Raw genomic sequence first — 24,895 nt, 5'->3', positions numbered from 1 at the left:
GGTGTATGTACCTCATTAGTCCATTTCACCAGAGTGCAAAGGGATATTGCTTTGTATTCTAGTGCATGCAACGTGATATCCTGAGGCAGTGCCAGATTAATATTACTGCTTGTTGTGCTATGTTTAAGTTTAATTCCATTTTAAATACTTTATTTCTATTTAATGTTGAGCATCATATTCTAAATATCACATTTGTAGTGACTGTCCTTTAAGGACCAAATACCTGTGAAAAAGAATTAGTTGTTCATGAACTCAGAAACACAGGTCTACATCTTGATTTTTCAAAAAGTATGTTAATATATAATTTTTTAAAAATCAGCTGAATTAAATGGCATGAGGAATGAGTGATGTGGTCAGTATCCACAGGTTAATATTCACAGGGAATTCAAAATATAAATGAAAATTGCCAAAACAGTTGGTTAAGCTTATGTATGTATGTATGTATGTATCTTTATTTATTTCAGACATAATAAAAAAAACAAAAAACAAAACAATATATACTCGTCTACATGTATTTTCATTTACGAATACGAATATATGTGTAGATATACACACACACATGTATTTGTACAGACAAACAAGAAAGAAATATAATAAAATAAAACACATTCGTCTAACATGAGATAACAGTTGTTTGATCTGAAAAGGAGTAGGAAGAAGTATGCACATACTTATTAACTCCTACCCCTGCTCGACATCTTATTAATCCCACATATTTACCTAATTCTCCTCATCACATACTCCACACAGTACACAAGAAAACTTATATCAACAAGGCTGGCACGATATTTATAATTTCAATACGAGTTGACATATTTATACATACAATGGGTGATTGTCTTTTTCAATATCATATCCTTCCAAAAGTAATTTTTGAAGTGTCTTTATGAACTTGCCAATTCCTGAGCATTGCTGTAATTCTGCAGTAAAGCTATTCCACAGTTTTACTCCATAAATAGTTACACAAAACGTTTTAACATTTGACCGTGCTTTAAGGATCTTCAGATTCAACTTACCCCTTATTCCATTCAGTCATTCTCATTAATCTGTTAATCTGAAAGTGCTGATGAGCCTGGACCTGCAACAAGTTTTTCCTGCTCCATCAATGTGGTTAACAAGATGAAACTCATCTGTTATGATGGCAGATTTCTGAAACTTGTTGATTTGCTACTGTGTTTCCACACTGCTAGTAACTGATGACAGAACAGTGAAAGGAAACCAGCAGCAGCTTGCCTGGCACTCTCTTTTCCCATCAGTCTACCATAAAACACCAGAGGGTTATCCACAATGTGGATGCGCAAACCACCAAAAACAAGCTGCTGATCTCTCAGCTTGCCTAGCTCCAGTTATTGTTAACAGGAGACCGACAGCAAGCCCTCAGAGGCAGAGATGCCAGAGCTATGAGATGAAATGTAAAATAAATGCAGCTTTCAGCGACAATAGCCAACTCTGGAAACAAGATGGCAGTATTGTGCATCCTCTTTAATGTAGTCTCCAGGTTGAAGTGATTTGTCAAGTCACTAACTGGCTGTGGTAGATAGCTGCCCCTCCCTTAGCCTGGTTGCCTTTGTAAAATCAAACACCTAGGCATGCAGACTGCTTCCACAAACTCCTGTGTAAGAACAAGTCACTCTCAGGAGCTCAGTGGATTACAACATGGTACACAATAAAGTGTGGTTGCTTACTCATCTACCTTGTCTGACCATCTGAAAACAGTCATCTTTGTTGTTTACAGGAAGATTATTTACCTTGAACCTTGCCAGATGTGATTTTGTAAACCTATGGTCATATACTTAAGGCACTGCATAATTCAACAAGTAAATGATAAACTGCATACTGCATCTATAACAACAGCTTGACTTCATAGTAGAAGAGCCTGGGTACCCAGCTTGCCCACCTGCAGTCCAGACCTTTCACCAGTTGGAAAACATCTGGTGTATCATGATACAAAAATGGAAGAACTGGGATTGTTGAGCAGCTAGAATCGTATATCAGAACAATATTCCTCTGCCAATATTCCAGCAACTGGTCTCCTCAGTTCACTGATATTTATAGATCAAGAGGAGGTGGAGCTAAAGATAAACATGTCCTTGACCTAGCGTTTCTCAGTTTAAACATTTGATATAGATAGAGAGCAGATAGTCTGTCTTTCACATTACAGTATGTATCTGTAGGTAATATAAGCAGACATTCTTAGCATTCCAATCCTCTGTTAACCATCTCCCTCTGTTGGCTTTTATTGGTGTCATTTGTGTTCGCAATGCTCTAATTCTCTGATTAAAAAGGCCTCAGTAACTTCCAGATTTGAATCTGATGCCATGTCTTTTTCTTTTTGAACTGTTACAGATTTACATATAACTTTACTACCAAAAACTGTACTTGTAACCAAGAAAAAAACAAATATCACATCATAAGATGGCATTGTAGTTGCTTCATCATCTTTCTTCACTTCCAATCTCTGTGGCACAGAGAGAGTTGTTGATACCTTTGTTAACATCTTGTTTTAATCAGAATCCTAGGGTTGTGTGATGTGTTGCTGCCATGTTTCATTTCCACCAGTTCTTTAGAGTAATTTGTTCTGGTTTGCTACAATCATCTGTACCAGGTATAGAGGCTTAAGATTTTGGTACCTAAATAGATAGGTTTACTTTTGAAAAAGATTTGTAATGCATTTATGAAGCTCTAGCTCTAGTCATTTGTTTGCCGATGTTTTTCTGTTCAGGAAGTGGCTCAACAACCCATTTGAATTGTTCTACTTTATTGCTCTTAGCTGAGGTAACCAAAAGCGCAAAATAGCAGCAAATCCTTCGTCAGATTTTGAGTTACTCTAATGTTTTATATGTCAACCAACCACTTGGTCACTGACTTTGACAATGTATATATATAAAATAATTTGAAGGCATATGAATGTAATTTATTCATCTTAGAATTGTTTATGCAAGTACAGAAACTCAGAGTGCTGAAGATGCTTAAACAAGGTCGGATTGTATGTTGATATTAGGAAGCTTATAGGAAAACAGTAAGTTATGTAGTTTTTAGGTATAACATCAGTGATTGCCGTGAAATAAGATAGACTTGTAACAGTTTATTATCATTTTCATATGGCTTACATTCAAGAACAAATAAATGTAATAGGAATTATATTTGCATAATCAGAGTTTATATTAAAAGAGAATATATTCCAGTTAAAGTCTATATTTTACAGCATTTATTATCCATAACAATCTCTGAACCAATATGTGTAAAAGCTCATTTTCATCATCAGCCACTAGTTTGCATAGTCTCATAACATTCAAGTGAGCAATCACTGTGCAATGTCGTAGTAATAATCTCGTAGTCTTGGCTCAACAACATTAAATCCAGGCCTCTCATTTGCCCTGGAAGACATGAAAATAACATGCAATAATCACAAAAGATGTCCATAAAACATAAACCGGTTTGCTGTTTGTTCAGCTAATGCCTTATGATGAACATGTTACTTACTTATATGTCCAGCAGGTCTTCATGAGCTCATACATCTCCAGTGGACACTTCTCTGGGGAGTCCATACGCTTACCACTTTCAATCATCTGCAGGACATCATTTCCTTTCATTCCCTGTAAGGAGTTAAAAATTCAGAACAAATAAGACGCCATCAAATAAATTAAAATGTAAAGGCATAGAGATTATCAAAGTCATAATTTTTGTGTTGCAACCATTATTTTTTAATAGCAATAAGAAGGTTAGTACATAATTCTAAAGTCACACACTAAGATTATTATCCATCTATCCATTCGCTTATCCTTTTCAGGGTCGCGGGGGGCGCTGGAGCCTATCCCAGCTGTCATAGGGCGAGAGGCGGGGTACACCCTGGACAGGTCGCCAGTCTGTCGCAGGGCCAACACACAGGGACAGACAACCATTCACACTCACACCTAGTGGCAATTTGGATTATCCAATTAACCTATCCCCACAAGCTGCATGTCTTTGGACGGTGGGAGGAAGCCGGAGTACCCGGAGGGAACCCACGCAAACATGGGGAGAACATGCAAACTCCACACAGAAAGACCCCGGCCTGATGGTGGAATTGAACTCAGGACCTTCTTGCTGTGCGGCAACAGTGCTAACCACCGTGCCAAGATCATTATGATACATGCAATTCATAGGTCAAGATTTCATAGGTAGACAGTGAGTACACATCACAAAATTATTCTATAAATTACAACTAAACAAATCTGAAACATTTGTTTTGTAGTCATTTAGTTTACATAAGACAGCAACTATAAAGAATAAAAATTAACAAAATAAAGGCTGCAACAGCTGTTTGAATATTAAACTAATATTCAAACAAAAACACAATGTGTGAGTGAGTGAGGTTACATGTGTCACCATAACTCCTTATATTCAATAATAATAATACCTTGTATGGTTTTTGGCCATAGGAGTAAGCCTCCCACATGAGCACCCCAAAGCTCCACACATCACTTTTGGATGAGAACTTGAAGTAGTTTATACATTCAGGCGCGTACCATTTCACTGGCCACTTCCCATGACCTTTTGCCTAAAGGGAGAGACACGCAAACATAACTAGTTTTAATTTCATGCCACACTGGTCATTTTGCAGCTTCAAATAACACAATGATTAGGACTGGTTCCTGGCAGTAGTGTTCACAATATGATAACAGATACAAGTAAGGCAGATTGACTGGTGTTAGTGTTACAGTTATTTTAATGCTTTACAGCAGGGATGGGCAAATCCAGGCCTCGAGTGCCGGTGTCCTGCAGGTTTTAGATCCCACTCTGGGTCAGCACACCTGAATCAAATGATTAGTTCATTACCAGGCCTCTGGAGAACTTCAAGACATGTTGAGGAGGTCATTTAGCAATTTGAATCAGCTGTGTTGGATCAAGGACACATCTAAAACCTGCAGGACAGTCCTTGAGGCCAGGAGTTGCCTACCCCTGCTTTACAGTAACACTTTCATTGAGAGTGACTTACTTTTAAACAAAAATCTAAGAGTGTTGATGCATGCTCAATCATGAAGATAAGGAAATCCCAAAAAGTTTGTGGGATTCTGTTCATGAGGACAGTTTTTTCAGTGGGAGAAATATTTTGTCAGTCATCAAAGTGACTTCTTTAGACAAAATGTTTCTCTCACTGAAAACGCTACGTCCTCACGAACAGAATCAACTTTTTGGGAAAAATCTAAGACGTTCATAGAGATGGACCATCAAGGCTTTTTGAGAGTATAAGGACAGATGACGTGTCATCCTATACCATATGTTACCTTGTAGTAGTTTTGATCCTCAGCAACAGCTTTAGAGAGGCCAAAGTCACTGATCTTGGCATAGTGCTGTGTGACCAGCAGTACATTCCTTGCAGCAAGGTCCCTGTGGACAAAGTTATGCTCCTCCAGGTACTTCATCCCCATAGACACCTGATGGACCAGCTCTGTGATATTCTTTATGGCCGTTTGCCTGGAGATGAGTTGTTGTTACTTTAACTCTAAAAGCCACCATAAACCTCACACAATATGAGAACTGTATTTTGAAATCTTTGATTTTTTTATATACTGTTATTTTGAAACTAAAACTTATAAATAACTTCACATTTAGAAAAAAGTGATTTGTCACTTCAATCTCCTAAACTAGCAGATTACAATATTGACCACAATACTAGAGTTTTGATTAAGAGTGAAATGGGATGTGTAGGTGTTTCAGAGAACACTGAAACAGAGAATGGAGAAGTACGGCATTGGATAGGATGTGTTTCTCAACAGACATTTGCACATATCTTAGCTGATGTGAATATTGCAAGCTCTAATTGCTACTGTGTAGTGCTCTTTTGTAGCTAATGTAGATACTTGTAGAATAACTTGTTATTCTACAAGTTACTTGAGTTACTTGTAGAATAACTCAAGTAACTTACCACAAAACAGTACCTTTATAAATAAAAATTCAGACTCTATCATAATGTACTTGCATTAATGTGAAGAAAAAAAAACAATGTTCAAACAAACCAAATTGAGGAAAGAGCAAGGCCAAGTCGCAGTACATACTTATTTTTCTGCAGGAACTTGTGGAGGGGTCCCAGCTCAGCCAGCTCCATAACTAGCATGAGGTTCTCTGCTTCACAGATACCAATCATCCGGACAATATACGGATTGTCCAGCTGCTGCATTACATTGGCTTCCCGCAGCATTTCGTCACGTACTGACTGGTTATTATCATCATTCTTCAAGACTTTAACTGCAACTGTCTTCTCTGTCCTGATATGCAACATGGATTAGTGTAAGTATTAATATGTTACTACAACAGAAATGCATTTTTCAGACATTTTGACTCATCCACAGTCAACATTCATCATCAGCAAAACAACATAGTGGTACGGATATCAATAGACACAACTGTCAATAAAGTAAACCAGTAAGACAAAAGCAGTATACACTTGCATTCTGTATAAAGGGGGGGGGGGGGGGGGGTGCTATAATGAAGCCATCTTTTAATGACTGCAGGGACCAAGACTGTGATATTTGTGTCCTGTGGACTTTGCTTGGTTTTGATTTGTATGATATGAGCTGTGTGTTTTTGGAATTTGAATAACCGATTGAATATTTATTTGGGAAAACCATGAAACAAGATGTGCTGAACTCATGTTTTATTTTTTGGGTTATATCAGTGAATCACTGACAGTGAGTTTGCCTGCTGCAGTCAGCAAATCATAAATATCATTTATGATAGGGAGAATATTTTAAATTTGTAAGTCTGATCATTTAACAAAGCATTGTGGTGCAATGTTTGTATGTAGTAATATGGTTTAATGTAGCATACTTTCTCATCTTGTAGGTGCCTTTCATGACGGTACCAAAATTCCCAGAGCCCAGTTCTCCATCCTCCAAGAAAAGATGTGAGCGATCCACTGTAGAACTCCGCAGTTCATCTGGATCCGCATAAGGACTCTCATATACCTCTGTGTCCATTGGCATGGCCTCTGATGAAGAATTCAACATGTCAAAATTAGGAAGCAGTGAAATATTAAATGAAAACATGTGAATTTGGATTTTACAAGTTTAGAATGTTCTCTAGCCAAAATAATAGCTCGTTATTCAGGTAGATTTTCCCTATTCAGATTTATCATAATCTATCTGTCTACACTGTAAAAGAAAATCCTAATATAAAAGGATTTTACTGTGTATTTTACAGTTTTGTACTGTTCTTCTAGAATATCATTAAATTTACATCAATAGACTGTGATTTCACATTTCAAGTGTAAATTAACGTAAAATCACTGTAATGTAATAAAACACAATTTTCTTGTTTTTTAAATGTATTTGTCTGTACATATGCATATTTAGATTGTTAAAATACATTCACAAATGTATCATGATTTCACAAATATTTGTCCGTTATTTGAAAGATTGAACTGTTAAATTCAAATGTAATGCTATGGAAAAATATATAAAATGATTCTTATAAACTTTTTTTACATCAAATAATTATTATTATCATTGTTATTTAGGGCGATCGTGGCTCAAGAGTTGGCAGTTCGCCTTATAATCAGAAGGTTGCCGGTTCGAGCTCCGGCTCGGACACTCTTGGTCGTTGTGCCCTTGGGCAAGACACTTCACCTACCACTCACTGGTGATGGCCAGAGGGGAATTATAAAGTAGAATTGTAAAGCACTTTGAGGGTCTCAAAAAGCGCAATATGAATGCAGTCCATTATTATTTAAACCAACTGTTAAGTGTATATTTCTGTATATTTAAATATTATTATTCATATTGCCACATTAATTGACCTTGTTTATAGGTAATTTCATTAAATTGTTCCAAATTTAATGTTTCAAAGCACTTGAAAAAGGTAAAATCCCATGTAAAATTAGGGCAACAAATTGTATTTTCATTAATGGAAATAACCGTGTTTTTATGAGTAAGTTATCTTCTGTTAATTTACGGTATTATTTTGGCGCCCCAGCTGCCGGAATATTACTGTTTTTTTAAGATGTTTTCTCTAACAGTGTAGTATGTCCCCTATATGAAAGCATAAAACTGATTTTACTTATTTTTGAAAAACATTGTACTGGAAAAAATATTGAAGGAGTACTGTACCTTTAGCATCACTCATTTGAAAGTGAAAAGAAATGCATTTTTTAAATCCGATTACTGTAATCCAAAAAATCTGTCATTTCTGACAGATTCAAGTTAAAGTTCATCCTAATTTTCCTTGAAGACTGGTCATCTCGAGTTACATTTTCAGGGTAAAGGAATAGTCTTGGTTTTTGTTAAACAAACAAAAATTAAAAGTATCCCTTGTCTTGTCTCATTGATATGGAGTCGTAGTGAGAGGCTTTCCTTTTTTGGTCTGGATCAGGTGACCTGGATGCTCTCTTGGTTAGGTCTATTCTGCTGACAGCACTAAGTACTTTCCTTTCACTCTCTATAGATTCATATGCCAATATTGCATGTGATTATCTTTTGTCTGCTTGTGTTTTGTCCCGTTTGTTGTATGCTTTTGTTACACAGAGCAGCTACGTGAACGGTACTCACACAGAGGTCAGTTATCTTTTTCATTTCTTTACATCTTCATGATATACAACTCTGGATACTGTAGCTCCCCAGAAAAAAAACCCTCAAATATACCAGGGAATCTGAAATACTTGATCCCCTGGTATAATTCTCAATACACACCTTTAAAACCAATAACTAGTAAGCTAGAGATATTAAAATAATTACGTAGTCTGGAAAAATTGTTTGCTGCTTTATTTAAAAATAAGCCCTCACAAAGCTGGAACATCTTACTATTCATCGCTGGTTGAAGAAAATAAGGACAACCTTAGGTTTCTCTTAAGCACAGGCTGAAAACAAGTTTGTTTTGAGCCAACCATTCGTTTAACCTTAATGACTTGATGAATTTCTTTACAAATAAAATTGTCACCATTAGAGAAATATTGCTTGTAACCATCTCACAGACATAATATTATCTACAGTTACTTTCAGTACCATTGGTATTCATTTAGAGTCTTTTTCTCCAATTGATCTTTCTGAGTTAACTTCCGTAATTACTTCCTCCAAACCATCAACATGTCTTTTAGACCCCATTCCTACAAGACTGCTCAAAGAAGTCCTGCCATTAATTAACGCTTGAATCTTAAATATGATCAACCCATCTCTAATAATGGGCTATGTACCACAGGCCTTCAAGCTGATAGTAGTTAAACCTTTACTTAAAATAGTAACAGTTTTTACCCAACTCTCTTAGCTAATTATAGGCCAATCTCTAACCTTCCTTTCATCACAAATAAATTCTTGAGAGAGTTGTTATCAAACAGCTAACAGATCATCTGCAAAGGGAAAGTTTATTTGAAGAGTTTCAGTCAGGTTTCAGAGCTCATCACAGCACAGAAACAGATTTAGTGAAGGTTACAAATGATCTTCTTGTGGCCTCTGACAGTGGACTCATCTCTGTGCTTGTCCTGCTAGACCTCAGTGCAGCGTTCGATACTGTCGACCATAATATTCTATTACAGCGATTAGAGCACGCTGTAGGTATTACACGTACTATGCTGCAGTGGTTTGTATCATATATTTCTAATAGACTCCAATTTGTTCATGTAAATGAAGAGTCCTCTTCACACACTGAGGTTATTTATGGAGTTCCACAGGGTTTCATGCTAAGATTAATTCCTTTTACATTATACATGCTTCCTTTAGGCAGTATCATCAGAAGGCATAGCGTACATTTTCTCTGCAATCCAGATTACACCCAACATGACATAGAATCTATGCTAAATAATATTTACACAGTATGGAACATGCACAAGCAAGTTAGCAATTGAACAACAGTACATCAATATAGGGTTTGACAAAGGCAGTCTTACCTTTACCTTTACCGGGTATCCTAGTTTCATAAGGATTGGAGTTATCTGGAGGCCTGGGACGACGAGATGGTCGGTTCTGTTATCATCAGAGGAGACAGTGTTAAAGAACATTCATTATGAGAATGCATGAAGTATAGCTAAATAGCACTTACTGCTGAAAGTAACCTGCAATAAGTGAACACATGATTTCAAAGAAGGGGTTTAAGACAAGTTTACAGTCAGGGGGTATTTTGACTCTCAAACATCTCAAGCATAAAATCTCAGAAAAAATTAGGAAGAAGACTGTACAAGATAAAACTGCAGGATTCAAAAAGGGAAGAAAAAAAGACATCTGATCCAAAATTTAACTGTAACAAAGCCAGGCAAAAACAAGAATAAAAAAGAAAACAAAACAAAAGAAAAAATGGCAGAGGGATTTTAAAGGATGGAACATGTGGACAATATTATCACAAGCACATATAGAAAGCTACCAAATGGCTGCTTGTGGTTCTATAATGTAATTGCACTGGGTAACCTCTGGATGGTGTTAAAACATAATTACAAATACACCAACTAAGATGTCACACCAATTCAATAAGCTTGTGTGCACTGACATCCATTATTTACTTGGATGTGAGATCTATCAGAGGGATTAGAAAGGACATAATTCAAAGGACTAATATTGCAAGAAAGAGTTAGTAAATAGAAATCCACATTCCATTAGTGAAGAAGTGCAGAGGTAGAAGGAAGGTGGAGGTTACACACTGCTGTGAGCAACTATGACTGAGGAAACAGGATGTGTGTAATGCACCTTTATGCCGGGAACTTTACTGATGATGGAGAAAAATCCATCTGTCGCACTTTGCTAAAAATCAAAATGTCAGAGAGGTTATCATTAATGGTAATATTAAAATCATGCATGAAATTATTACAATAGGAAAAAGATTAATGGGAAAAATAGCTCCAAACGAGGATGTGTGAAGTCGTCTGACACACACATTCATCTACACATTACAAGAAACATTTCTATGTTTGTTTTACCATACAGGGCTTCCTGAAGAAGCCATATCATTCTAATAATAAAAAACAACCCTTGTCGTAATGGTTAATGGTAACCCATACAGGCTGACTGCTGAGGCCAATTTAACCAGCATTTCTGTTTCAGTTGAATGTATTAATGCACATAGATGGAACTTACAATGGCAGAACCAAGTCTAGGATGGCCCGGTGGAAGAAAAGGCCGTCCTATCAGCCCTGTGAACATGGAATAAGACAAATGTTAATCAGCTGTGTATACAGTGTTATAATTTAGATTATTAGATATTAGTTAACATGCAGTGAAATTTGCTTTCAATGAAAGTCTTCCTGTAAACACATTTCGATTAGTTGTGTTTGTGTTTCTCACCAATATCTCCATCAGGCCTTGGACAGGGCTCTGTTAGTACTCGCAAAAGACCATCTGGTTTGTATGAGTAGTGCTCCACCAGCTGTGTTTAAACAGAGGTGTAGGCAGAGTACACACATAAGTTTTACCACCTCACCTTGTAATACATTATACAATTTCAAACAGATTAAGATTGTTGAAATGTTCTAAGTAGCCCATAAATATAAAGCACACTGGGATTACCTGCCACAAGGTGTCAAATTTCTTGCCCTCTGGAATGGAGAGCTTGCCAGCCGAGTCCTTGTCAATACGATAATGCATGACTTGTCCTTCATGCAGTAAACACAGAGCATAAGATCCATTCGCATCTCTCTGCCGAATCCTTCACATAGAAAAAAAAGGGAGAATCGTTTGAAACAGTTTTTGTTTCTGTAGTTCATTATAAGTGGCGGAGGGCTTTCACTTTGGTGGCCTCAGAATCTCATCTCTGATTTTTGCAGATGATGTGGTTCTGTTGGCTTCATCGGGTGAGGGCCTCCAGCTCGCACTGGAACGGTTCTCAGCCGAGTGTGAAGCAGCGGGAATGAGGATCAGCACCTCCAAATCTGAGGCCATGGTTCTCAGCCGGAAAAGGGTGGAATGCCCACTCCGGGTCGGGGATGAGTTCCTGCCCCAAGTGGAGGAGTTCAAGTATCTCGGGGTCTTGTTCGCGAGTGATGGGAGAAGGGAGCCGGAGATTGACAGACGGATTGGGGCTGCAGCTGCAGTAATGCGGATGCTGCACCGGTCCGTCGTGGTGAAGAGGGAGCTGAGTGTAAAAGCGAAGCTCTCAATTTACCGGTCGATCTACGTCCCTACCCTCACCTATGGCCACGAGCTGTGGGTAGTGACCGAAAGAACGAGATCGCGGATACAAGCGGCAGAAATGAGCTTCCTCCGAAGGGTGGCTGGCCTCTCCCTTAGAGATAGGGTGAGAAGTTCGGCCATCCGGGAGGGGCTCAGAGTAGAGCAGCTGCTGCTCCACATCGAAAGGAGCCAGCTGAGGTGGTTTGGGCATCTGACAAGGATGCCCCCTGGGCGCCTCCTGGGTGAGGTGTTCCAGGCATGTCCCACCGGGAGGAGGCCCCGGGGCAGACCCAGGACACGCTGGAGAGATTATATCTCTCAGCTGGCCTGGGAACGCCTTGGTATTCCCCCGGATAAGCTGGAGGAGGTGGCTGGGGAGAGGGAGGTCTGGGCCTCTTTGCTTAGGCTGCTGCCCCCGCGACCCGGCCCCGGACAAAGCGGATGAAGATGGATGGATGGATGGATAGTTCATTATATACATATATACCATTAAATAACTACAAAAATGTTCACATCTGACTGCAAACTGTGAATCAGTGATTAGGTGGTTTTTCAACTCATCTGATAGCTATTATGGAACGCAAAAGCAATGAATATCTTTTTTTACAGTTTCAAGATGTATTAACATTATTCATGCACAATACTTCAAGGTCACAAGAAAAAATGTCTATAAATGTAAAAAAAATCCTACTTATTGTAGAGTCTTTACCTTATGCACCTTGAGGCAACTGTTGCGATTTGAAGCTATACCAATAATACTAAACTGAATTGGCCTAAAATCCTAGTGCTCATGAATGAACTCATGAATTTGTACATTTTTCTGTTTGTTTTCATTTATTTATTTTGCAAATTTACAACTTTAATTCAGAAAATTATGAATATTTTCCACTGCTGCGTCTGTATTGCTTTTTATTTATCTACGATGGCTCACTAAGCACAATGAAACCAAATATTAGTCTGAATTTTCAATTGAGAAATCATGTTACCCCGCCTATTACCACATACTGTGTCAGATGTGATAAGTTGTGGCTAAGTGCAACTTTTTTCATAGACTTGCATTTTAAAAAAAACCTCATCACATGGAGACATTACAGTAAATAAGAAGTAAGGAGAACTAAACAGGAAGTAAAACTAATAGCCTGTGTGCTATTATCAATAACTGTGCTCCAGAATGCTATGTGTGCAGTATGTGATTCACTCTTAACAAAATTTCAATAAAATTTAGAGACATAAGCATAACATGATGATGTGTTTCAGTGGAAAGTAAGTTTCCTGCTAGATGTTACATGAGAGAAGGGACAGAACAGTTACATTTTGCCCTGCTGTTAGTCTCCCTCTTGTTTGGCTACTTCAGGAAGTCCTTTGCAAACTGCCAGAGCGGAAACCACAGTGTGTTTGTGTGTTTGTGTCTCTCTGTGTCTGTATGTATGTGTATGTGTGTGTGCATGTGTATGTTCCTCTCTTTCTTCAAGCGAGACCACAGCCGCTCAACTGAAGCTTGAGGTTCTATAAATACTTTACAAACTTTATTCAGTGGTTTCAAAGCAAAAAGACATTTTATGCATTTGACAAATGAAATGTAATAAGATGGAATGGAAGCAATACAGTGCTAACATAGCTGTGTTTGTTTAGACTGCTTGCATTTGTAGAATTTGATGTATTTCACTTACATTACAAAACCATATTAGAAAATCATATTTAAAAAATACTTTAACAACGAACAAATTGACATAATATGTATCTTTCAGTCTTCATCTATTCTCCACCTTTTTGAGAATAAAAGTTACATAAGAGAACTACTCAATAGGAAATACTCAAGAGTTCTGCCCCAGAGGAAAGGAAATTTCTAAATATTTTCATTGCCCAACCTATTTCTCAGACACATAACTGAACTGAGTTTCGTGTCATTGTGAGAGTTTAGTCATTTGCTATCTCTGAAAGGCAGAAGCTCCTGGAGGGAAAAAAGCTACCCTCAACTTTAATAATTTCTTTGCTTTTTCTTTTCTCACTTCACTGATCTTGAGTTCACAGCTCTTGAGATAACACTCAGAAAATGCAACAAAAAAGGATGACACTGCACAATCTTAGGAGTTCTAGTTTCAGTCCTGTACTTGCCCTGCTTGTTATTGTGTTTCTTCAGTATTTGGATGTTGTAAGTTGTCTGAGACTGTATTCTTTTGCTCACTAATTTTGTAAAGCTGCAGATAATATTACTATTTTACTTTACTTTTGCTGCTCACCATAGTCTTTCATTTGTCTCCTCTGAAATAAACATATAGTTAAGTTAGGTAAAGTAAAGGCAAACCAAATGGAAACCTCATGAGGTTATTAAAATGTCAAGTTCTGAGAGGATTTGGGTTACAGAATATTGTATGGCTTTCTTGAAAATAAATGAAAAGACTCTGTTGATGTTGTCTTTAAAACAGTGAAATAAATAACTGACTCAGTCCAATTCCAGGTGATGTTGCAGTGTTGTGTGTATAATGAATTAATTTACTGTTTTGGCCAGACCTCAGCAATATGAAGTAAGACAATGAATCTGAATAAGACTTCTACTGTCATTGAAACAGCTGAACGTTTGAGTCTGATTTCACTGTTTTACAGGGTTAAAACAAACAAACAAACAAACAAACAAACAAAAAACCCAAAAGCATCCTTTTCTGAGTGAATTAATACATTTACTGTGCATGAACCACTTGTAGGTTTTGTCACATTTCTACCAATGTGGTAATGTTTTTTTACTCTAGTTTATCCTATTTAGCAGTTAGGAATGCTATGAACACAATGAACATAGTGAACGTTAAACTAAAATATTTTTAAAATGCAAATGTAGTTGAATAATATTTTTTTACCAGCTAACTTCTTACAAAGTGAAGCTAAGAGGAACTGAAATATTAAAACCACATTAAACCAATGTCATTTGTTTGTAAAACAACACCTCGTTACATTTTTCAAGGTCTTTTCTAGTGCCATGAGGGCCATTTTGTCACGGGCAAGAATGTAGAAGTTCAGCACGAGAATCACTGTATGAAAAATACAAAAAAAAGCCATTTTAAAAGCAATTAGTCCAGAGTCAGACAGATGTTTTAATATTTTGTCTTCCATCATGGTTAAGGTCTCTTCAGCTGTGTCAATTCAATGCACACTATTTGCACACACTATCAGTGGCAGGTTTCCCAGCTAAACTTGTACAAGTGATTCATTTTATTGAATAGAAAAATTATGAATATAAATATGGAATCGTAAAGTCCATAAAGAGGTTTTCTTCCAAGCCATAACTCTAAATGCTCTTCAGTTAGATTTTTCTACCCTGTCAGATAGAACTCAAATTCAATCCATGTAGTAACCGCAAGCAGTTCTTTAAAACTATGTTTTAACTGGTTTTCTAAAATTTATTGATCAGGACTAACAAAACATGAACATGAAACATGAAAAGACAATTATTTTTCAGACCAGAACCAAAAGACGCAGTGTAAAATTTTACCATGAGAGGAATGATATTATTCTTCTGGCTTTTTATAGGATTTTCTACTACTGCCTGCAAACACAGCAAATAATTTAATAAAAAGAGAATTAATATAATACTTACAGAAACTTTCCATTTGCACGCGGGCCACATTGAAGCCTGGGCTCAGAGTCTTCTCGTGTTATTGTTCCATGAAACCAGGGCATTCTTTCATGAGCAGTGGTAGCGATGAGCTTCTCCAGCTGAGGTCGCTGGCTGATGATGGCCTGCTCCAAAGCTGCACCCTGCAAACAGGCAACACACTTAGCTGCACTTGTAATATAAAGCTAGATTAATGCTGCCTACGTCCACCCAGAGCACACTCGTAAAACTCACTTTAACTCTAGATTTATCCAGGTATAATGGCTGACTTACATATTGCGCCTGTCTAAGAGGTGGTTTTGTACATACATCCATGTGCAATTGAGAACAAGAAGTGACGCACAAGCAGCAGAGTCTGAGGAATAGTTGAGATAACCATTTATCTGGGCGACCATGGCTCAGGGGGTTGGGAAGCGTATCTGTAACCGGAAGGTCGCCGGTTTGATTCCTGGGCTCTCTGTCCTGGTCGTTGTGTCCTTGGGCAAGACACTTTACCTACCGCCTACTGGTGTTGGCCAGAGGGGCCGATGGCGCGATATGGCAGCCTTGCTTCTGTCAGTCTGCCCCAGGGCAGCTGTGGCTACAACCGTAGCTTGCCTCCACCAGTGTGTGAATGCGAGAGTGAATGAATAGTGGCATTGTAAAGCGCTTTGGGTGCCTTGAAAAGCGCTATATAAATCCAATCCATCATTATTGAATTTTCAGTATGGAAGAGACAGATTGGATACCACTATTGTTGTGGTGGAGATACTAGAACATCAACACAACCTGAGCTATCAGTTGCTATTTGGGCCTCCTGAAGTGAGCAATGGAAATTTTGTTGATTCCCTTCAACATTACTGGGAGTCCATGATGGTCTTATCTGGTCTGGTCTACTAATGAGGACAATTTTTAAAGGTAGCCTTTTGATCAAGATATGGTAACACAGTAGCATTATTTAAAAGAAGTCAAAGTAACATTATTACCAAAATTGGAGACAGACCAAAGTGACTTTCCTCTGACCTTCTTTACTTCCTGCAATTATATGCTTTTTCTAGGCCTAGGGTTTATTAACAAAATTTAATGTGTGTAAAATGTAAAATACACTTTTAACATCTCAACAATTATGTTGGTGACTTTTATCATGAATGTAAATAAAGCCCAAACTGCAAAAAACCATCATTTAGTTTGCTATGGTATTCCATAAAGTTCTGACTTCTCATTTCAAATATGGTTTTCTTATATTATATAATAGAGCTGAAACTTACCTGCAGGTTCCAGGTCTGCTTTACATACTCCCGTATGAGTTTTTCCTTCAGGTCCTCAAACGGCCCAACTTTCGGCTGCATGTTCTTGGGCCTGTTACAAGGCTTCTTCAGCAGACACACAAGACCGTCTGGTTCTTGGGAATGGTAGTCGATCACATCAACGGGACTTCTGTAGCTCTTACCACCAGCAATAGCATACATGTCATTGGGCTGTCTTTCAATTGTGTAGTGGTAACAACGGCCTGCATTTGACACGGACAGTGCAAAGCCTCCAAGATAGTTTCGGCTTTGGCGTAGGAGGTACAGGCCATTGCTTAGGCCTGTCTGCCGCAGGTAGTCCTCTGCCTCTTCCCTGGTAATATTGCCATAAAAGAATGGCAATGAATTTACATTGTCAGCCATACTGGCTTTTGGTGAGTGGCTCCCTTTAAGGAAGTCCCTTCACAAACTTCTTCCACTAGGATGAAATTCACCTAAAAACAAAAATTGGAAACAAATAGGAAATGAGACAGATTTCAAGTAGAATTGCATGACATGATAAATCATTTAGCACTGAATCCCACAATCGAATCACAAACAATAAACAATCCCAGCATATGGTGACTGAAAAGTCAACATGTGTGATGATTTTCTTAGTTTGCAAATGTGTATTCCATTTTGTGTTTTGAGTCTTTCATAATGCAAAAATGGTGATTAGTTTCTGCCTGTTTAAACACAGCAGTATTTTTGTTTCCGGGGAATTTTTTGTTTTGTGTTATTTTTAACTCTGTCTAAATTTGCACAGCACAGCTGCTCTTTTGCATGAAAACTAAAATCTGAAAAAACAATAACTTTAACCATTTGAGGCACAATATTTAAATGGCTCAAGCTCACTTTAAGTTCCCAGAAGACATGACGTGATAGTGTTTATAAAATTTGGATACTTTTTTTTTTCGTGTAGAGCTGCCTACCTGCTTTGCAATGTAAACTAAAGCACATAAAGCAAGTTATCATTGGGTTTCAGCAGCATTGCTTTTTGAACTCACAAAGGTCAGAAATAAGTCTGAGCTGTCAAAGGTTTTGGCCATGTTTTAGCCATAAAGACACCACATAGACAGGTTCCTGACTTTTTCACCTATTATTGTCTTTACTGTGTTTTTAGGTTCTTATGTGGAACTAACCTGACCAAGTCACCAAAATATAAGGATTCATTTGCCTTTACTAACATTTTAAAGATACCAAAGTATATCCTGGACACCAACAAGTGATAGATCAACTTTGGGAAGAAAATAACTTTGACAAACCACTTCCTTCTTTGAGAGAAATATGAATCTATTTTAATGCTGAATGCAGACTGCAACTGAAAGTATGATATTTTTTTGCTGGTTAGACAGAACCATTTCAAATTCAACAACCATTAATGTACACATAATGAAAACTAAAACTCAGCTGAAAAGTTGCAAGGATGGTGACCTTAAAAACCTGACCATCATTGGTAGGCCTTTTTTTCAGATCACTGTGCGCATGATTAGTTTCAGCAAGACAATTCTAGCTTTTCTTAAAGTAAAGTGACCACAGTGATTATAAAATGAAACCTTAGATTAACCGATTAAATAAAAGAATAAATAAATAAATACAAGGTTTAGACATTTTTTTAACTGTTGCAGATATTAAGACAGTGCACTGACCTTGTTTTTATGACCCCATTGTTCCATTTAACAGTTAACAAAATCTTTCCTGTTTGTAATGCACAACAGTCTAACATTGAAAATAAAAATTTAAAAGGGAATAAGCTGCACATTTGTGACCTAAAATAAGCAGCTTCTGGTATTTCCTGACAATGTCATCACACTACAGACCTCTTGAACTCTGCTCTCCTTGAGAATCTACCTTCCTTTCAGACTGTTTGATGTTATTTTTGATTGAGTTGTACTTTGTATTTTTTGTTTTCAATGAAATGCTAGTCACTAGCAGTTAATCCTTTTTAATCATTTTACTTGCTAAGCAGGAATGTACAAATAGCTTTCAATGTGCAGAAAAAACAATTAAATCTAGCATCCATAACTTCACACGTAGAGATAGATATATGGTAGAACAGCTACTAAATGTTGTAGGGTTTTCCTTTTCTTTAACGAAACACGAGGACTACAAATAAATTTCCCTCAAAAATAGAATTAATGTTAGAGTACTTTTGTATAAAAGCTGTCCCGGATCTCATGTCATAAATATGTCACACTAAAATGCTGTCACTGTCTCTGAAGACAGTTCAGATAGTTAACTGTAACACTTTTGTTTACAGATAAATTTGATGATATTTTTTTTTAAATCCAAATTTCAGTACTGGGCATCCTTTAATGTGTCACACCCAAACTCTGTGGTGTCATTCAATGGCTTATGCAGTTGGAAAGAACCCAAAGACACGTGCCAGAAAAAAAAATGCTATGCTAGACACAATTATTTTTATTTCTTGATCAGTTTTTAGCTGAGGCAGTTGTTTCAGTGAAATCATGCTGAGTATTTGAAATGTCTGGTGTTTTTTTTAGGCTCAGAAGTGGAATTAAGCACTTTGGTCAAATGTATTTTATTATTTTCCACAGCTGAAAAAAGATGCTAAAAGTGCCTCCTGATAATCTGACACTGTAGATAACACGAGATCCAGAACATTCTTTTCTCTTTTCTTTAAAAACCCTATTAGAATGGTAAAATAAGAAAACAATGGCCAAATCACTTAAATGATTTTAAATGTGTTATTCATTGAACATAATTATTACTTCCCAAAACAAGCACAGCAGCAAGTGACAAATGAACAAATGAAAATGATCTCACACTGTAGGGCAGATTTTTTTTTCTGATCAAAAACAAGTCAGCAGTTAGTGAGAAATGGTAAGCTTCGATAAGACAGTAAAAAAAAGAGGAAGTATAATTATTGTCGTTAACGAGACAGTCAAATGTAGCTTACTGGTAAATTTTAAATAGTCGTTTTTGAAAGAAGACACAAAGACTACACTTACTGTAGATATTGTTGTGAACTAGTTCCACTGTTCAACTTCAGAGCCCAGTTGAGTTTTTCAGCCCTTCAGTATATCAACTTCCAACAGTCTGAGCAATACATGAACAGGTCATCTTAAATTCAGTCAGCTCCTGACAAAAAAAAAAAAAAAAAGTGCTGTCAATATCTCATAAAACCAGGGAGCTTACACTCACGGGTATCCTGGTTGTGTTTTCCAGCTGAAGCAGGTTAACCTTTACTTTAAGTACTGACACACAGTAAAGCGGTGGAGCTCTGAAGCTTCCTCATTTCAACGACTTCCTTGACAATTTAACTCTTATACTTCCCTTTTTTAATCTGCACACTGACCAACAAGACAACAGGAAATGATGTGGCAACACCAAAAACGCAAATAAAATGTGTAATTCAAATTCATCGTTAACTCGGGTGGAACGTTATTTTTTGGGGGAAATTACTGTTTGATATTTTCTTTCTGGCCTGTAAAAAATGTGAGATTATCTAAGAGAATGTACTTGTTAAATATAGTTCTTTTTCATCTATTTCTTGTATTTAAAAAAATGTTAACATTTGGCTTTTTTTGGTATGTGCTATGATGTATTTCACATGTTTTATCATATCTCGAAAATTCTAATCTTATAATGAATTTTAGAGCTGTTTTTTCCGAGCTTGGTGGGTCTTCAACATGTTTATGTCAGTCATGTTGTTCCATGTTATCTTCAATCTCATCATCTTTAGTTTTAAAAATTATTCTGGATAATATTATATAAATATTTCTTCATAAGTGAGCTTGGCTGTTACCTGCATGTATTTACTGTTACCTGTGTTCCCAATTGAGAGTTTTATGTATTTTTTAAAAACAGGTAATAAACGTGATACTTCGAGTTTTCTGACATCAACACTTTGAAACTCTCGATGTGTGTGTGTCAGTATAAAATAGCACAGGGTGGTGGAAAGCAGACAGGGACAGTCAGTCACTCGTGTTTACCACTCAGGAAGCGCCAGCTAGCTTTGGTGTGTGTAAAACTCGTCACATACTAAAACAAAGACACACATGCATGCATATGTACATCCTCGATCGTCCTTGAAGCTGCAAGCTCTGGCTGATGTGGTCATGGCCAAAATGTTTCCAATCAGTTGCAAGTAAGCTGAAAATTGCACAAAAATGTAAAATGCATGAACTACAACTGTAAGGAGGTGGTGTGTTTCTGTAACTTTGTCAAGACCGTTTAAAACATTTCCTTTCAGAAGTATAGTGTGATCACACCAAGTTTCTCACCTACTACTTATACTTACGTTTCTCTTCATCTCTAAAATGGGCTGGTTTAACTATCCTGTTTGACCTGTGGATTTTAATTGGAACAGAATGAAATATCCGTCTATAGTTTAAAACATTATTAAACAAGGATGTAAATTTATGAGGTTATGTGGTTATAAAACTCTTTGGTGTGTAGAGTTATATCTCAGACTCTTAGTGGGTTATGGTTTACACACATAATGAAAACTTTACAGTACATTACAGTAAATCGTTTGCAAACATGACTAAATTCTGAATACATTTAATGCTCTACTAGACTGTAACTGGGTGGTTACCAAAATAATTTGAAAACACAGTTATGCATGAAAATCAAAACACAGAGCTAACTACTGTTTTAGTACTTAGTACCTTTATTTATCATAATGATCTTTATCTCTGCTTTTTTTTTTTTCTTTCTTTACAATTTGATAGCACATATCAGAATGTATCTAAGTGAGTACAAAGGAAATTCAAGAGTGTTTTTGAAGTTATTGAAAAAATACCAGTCATGATTAAAATGAACAGACATTATTTTTTTCATCAAGAAAAGGCTCGTTTTTGTTTTGGGTTGCTTTTACAATTTCAGATAGTTATAGCCAAATAAAGAAGGATTTTATTTAAAAATAAAACTGTGATGTTACAAGTATAGAAAAAAACTCTGAATCACTTGATCCTACTGCAGTAATCTCTGTGACTGGGTCTGAGTAAAAGTAAAAGAGAGAAGGGCATGAAAGAGATTGTGTAACACTGACATTTCAAGCTAAAGTTGTTTTATGCAGATTTAACTTTAACTTCAGGGCTAAGGAGGCTAAGGTTTCTTTGGAGTTGATGCTCAGGGGAATGGAAAAAATCTCAACCTATGATGTCAATTGTACATTTAGTGGTCTTTGTACTGTAACCTTATTGCAACTATGTCAAACTTATGTGTCTTACCACTGTGGAGGAAGTGAACTGACTTCACTTTCTCAGCTGTTTTTACACAACTTTTAATTGTTACCTTCTGGGTGTAAATTAAATATTAAGAGTAACATTTAAGTGCTTGCATGTATCCAAAACGGTCAGGTAATACAAACGTGACTTCACCGGTACCTTCTGAAATGCAGTGACATACACATACACAGCTTTAGTATGCATTCTGACCACTTTTAATTTTAGTGACAGTTGGGAGAATTTTTTTAAAGGTTTTATTTTGAAAGTTTGATTATCAAAATTCTGTTAACATAAGCATCACTACTGGAAGATTTCATTTACCTACCGGTATATACCATATGGCTCCACCTTGTGGAGAGCCATACCATCTCAACATTGCACAAACCTCATATATGCTACAATAATGATGTATACTCTTTAGATTAAAAACCATCATACACGTTAGCACTACACTGAAAAAATAATAGTGCACACTCGGTTAGCTTAACATGCTATGGTTATATGATCTATAAATACCACAAACAAAGCTCAGATTAAACCTTTAAATGTTTAATATCTGTCTAAAATACTAATGTTTTAACCAGTACATCTGAACAGTGACATACTCATATTCTTCAGGTTGGTCAGATAAAAATAAAAAGAAATTTAAAATGAACTGGCAGCAGGTCTCTACTTTAAATATAAATAGTGTCTACCACTTGCTTCTTCTGATGGTTTCCTAGTGTACTATCAAGTATCTTGTGTACTTTTCTGTACATTATTTTAAACTGTACTTTCATGGACGAGTGCTAGTGTGGGTGTGCTTAACTTGTATATGGCATAAATGCTTATTGAGTTCTTCTGCCTATGTTCACACTGCAGTAGAGCTGCCGTATTCATGTTGTAATTATGTTCTCCTTTTTGTTTCCATCAAGTTCGTGTTTTCTATAATTAAACATTCTCAAATGGTGTGTTGCACCATGTCTTAAATACATTTCTTTCCTTTTCTGTTCAGGCATCTGTATGCTGCATATTTAAATGATCATTATTCACCATATTATTTTTTTCTTATAGTCATTTTACTTTCAGAAACAGATCAAAGAACAGTGTTTCTTAAGAGCAGTGTTGATCATTTATTCCCAACCTTTTTTTTACTGTCTCACAACTTGATTTTAAATGTTTAAAAAAAATTATAGGTGTTTACTGATTTACCTAATCTAACTCCACCTCATCCAAAACTGATCCACACCTTCCTTTCCATAGAATAAAAATAAATTGCAAAGACCAGAACACGCAATCGTAAAAGTGAAAGAAAGAATCTTAATTTGTTACATCTGTAAGACAAAAACAACTTGTAACTAAGGCAAAAACAGGAGAAACATGACCAAATAAAATGGAGAATGTGTAAATTGACCCACAATATGATCAATATCAACATCAATATGATTACCATACCGTGTTCTTACTATGACTCTTGTTAGTATTCTCCACAAAATTTCCCTTAATTTTGTTACTTCTGTATCTGTAACACACACACACACACACACACACACACACACACACACACACACACACACACACACACACCAGAACAGAAAAAAACCCAAGTGGGCCATTAAGACACAACTGTGTCATACTGTGGTATAAACGGATTATACGGAGAAGCAGCAAATCATGCGCAGTGGAGGAGCCCACAGTTCACTTCTGTGTTACTGCTGAACACAAGCTCCATTTTTGCATTTGTAACCTGTGTTCTGCTAAAGCTAAACTGTGATCCGTGCCTTTTAATCATAAAAATATCCTTACATGTGCGACAGAGCATAGCGAATAATATGCTTGCCCCTGCAACAGAAGGGTTCACGCCAGTGATCTTTTGGGACACGCCTCTGTGTCACATTTTATCCGCATCATTTGCAAGGTTTAATTCCTGTCCTGGAACATTATCATCGGGTCAACTCATGTTTTTTCTGTCATATAAATTCTATCTAAATGAAGCTGTTACAAAGATGCGGCGAAATGAATCGATATTTGCGGTCATATACTCACCCTCTGGAGCACAGTCCGTTTATCTTATCCATCAGTCACCCCATTGCTTTTATTCTGTTTGGTCGCCTATAACTTTAACATCACTATGCTGGATAAATTTGATGGCGATCTGTGGAAACAAATGTGGTATCCTCGGAGCTCATCAGTAGCATCCTTACTGCTTTGAAATATTTACAGATGCAGAATATGAGCTTCCGGAGCTTCGCCATCCCTGGATCACCTCCTATTGGTCCATACCCACAAACACATGCAGTGATTCTGCCGACCTAATGCCCCCTTATTCCCTGAAGCAGATCATCTTGTTGTCAGAGTTAACAGGCATATCTGTCATATTTCTATCAGTGTATGCACTATCGACCAATTCATATCTGTTTAATGTCAAATTTGTTACAGAAGTAAAATGAGGTCCATTCAGCATGCAGTAGACAATGTCGCCAGCAGGTGGTGATGTTGCTACATAAGGGTTTAATTTTCTGCTGCTTGCGGATAGTTTTTCAGATAGCGCGCGTGCGGCTGTCACTGCCTCTAAAACAGGCATGCTTATTTAAAATAATCTCTATTCTAAATAGCTATTTTGTTTCTGAAAGCCCAGGTGACTGTACGTGTGAGTTTGTATTGGATTCACGTACTTGTTTTTCAAAATGCATTTTTTTATATATAAGGAACACTCGCCAAGAGCAGAGAAAGCACGTTAAGTGGATCAAACACACACACGGTCTGGAGAAGGGTTGTACGTTT

At 37.0% G+C, this 24,895-nt stretch overlaps 1 protein-coding gene across 4 annotated transcripts; it reads right to left on the bottom strand.

The window, feature by feature from the left end:
- Positions 1–235: 235 nt before the first annotated feature.
- syk (spleen tyrosine kinase) lies at positions 236–24,387 on the bottom strand. Of its 4 annotated transcripts, XM_086301739.1 has the most exons (17): positions 24,158–24,387; positions 23,567–23,633; positions 21,202–21,248; positions 19,910–20,039; positions 16,920–17,392; positions 15,655–15,815; positions 11,463–11,601; positions 11,241–11,322; positions 11,034–11,089; positions 10,647–10,700; positions 9,857–9,932; positions 6,811–6,970; positions 6,039–6,248; positions 5,268–5,457; positions 4,400–4,540; positions 3,484–3,596; positions 236–3,377 (listed from the first exon to the last, which is right to left on the bottom strand). In XM_086301739.1, the coding sequence occupies exons 5-17, from the start codon at positions 17,319–17,321 to the stop codon at positions 3,305–3,307; spliced, it is 1,857 nt and encodes a 618-aa protein (XP_086157865.1). In that variant the 5' UTR covers positions 17,322–17,392; positions 19,910–20,039; positions 21,202–21,248; positions 23,567–23,633; positions 24,158–24,387; the 3' UTR covers positions 236–3,304. The 4 variants fall into 4 exon arrangements, with proteins under 4 accessions (XP_086157865.1, XP_086157864.1, XP_086157863.1 ...); XM_086301738.1 differs by lacking the exon at positions 23,567–23,633; XM_086301737.1 differs by lacking the exons at positions 21,202–21,248; positions 23,567–23,633.
- Between the last annotated feature and the right edge of the window lie 508 nt (positions 24,388–24,895).

The sequence above is a fragment of the Aulonocara sp. 'chitande type north' Nkhata Bay genome, linkage group LG7, assembly GCF_057382095.1.
Source record: "Aulonocara sp. 'chitande type north' Nkhata Bay isolate Kocher_YH1m ecotype deep benthic linkage group LG7, A_spYH_male_GT1.1, whole genome shotgun sequence".
Lineage (NCBI taxonomy): Eukaryota > Metazoa > Chordata > Actinopteri > Cichliformes > Cichlidae > Aulonocara > Aulonocara sp. 'chitande type north' Nkhata Bay.
The sequence above is the reverse complement of the archived record's forward strand: the minus strand, read 5'-3'. Positions and strand labels throughout refer to the sequence as shown.

What these genes read in the sequence shown, in the direction of transcription:
- syk (XM_086301739.1), bottom strand. Translation starts at nt 17,321, where the DNA reads ATGGCTGACAATGTAAATTCATTGCCATTCTTTTATGGCAATATTACC. An exon ending in AGCAGACCTGGAACCTGCAG is followed by an intron (nt 15,816 to 16,919) that starts GTAAGTTTCAGC and finishes GCCTGTTTGCAG; the next exon opens with GGTGCAGCTTTGGAGCAGGC. An exon ending in GGCACCTACAAGATGAGAAA is followed by an intron (nt 6,249 to 6,810) that starts GTATGCTACATT and finishes GTTGCATATCAG; the next exon opens with GACAGAGAAGACAGTTGCAG.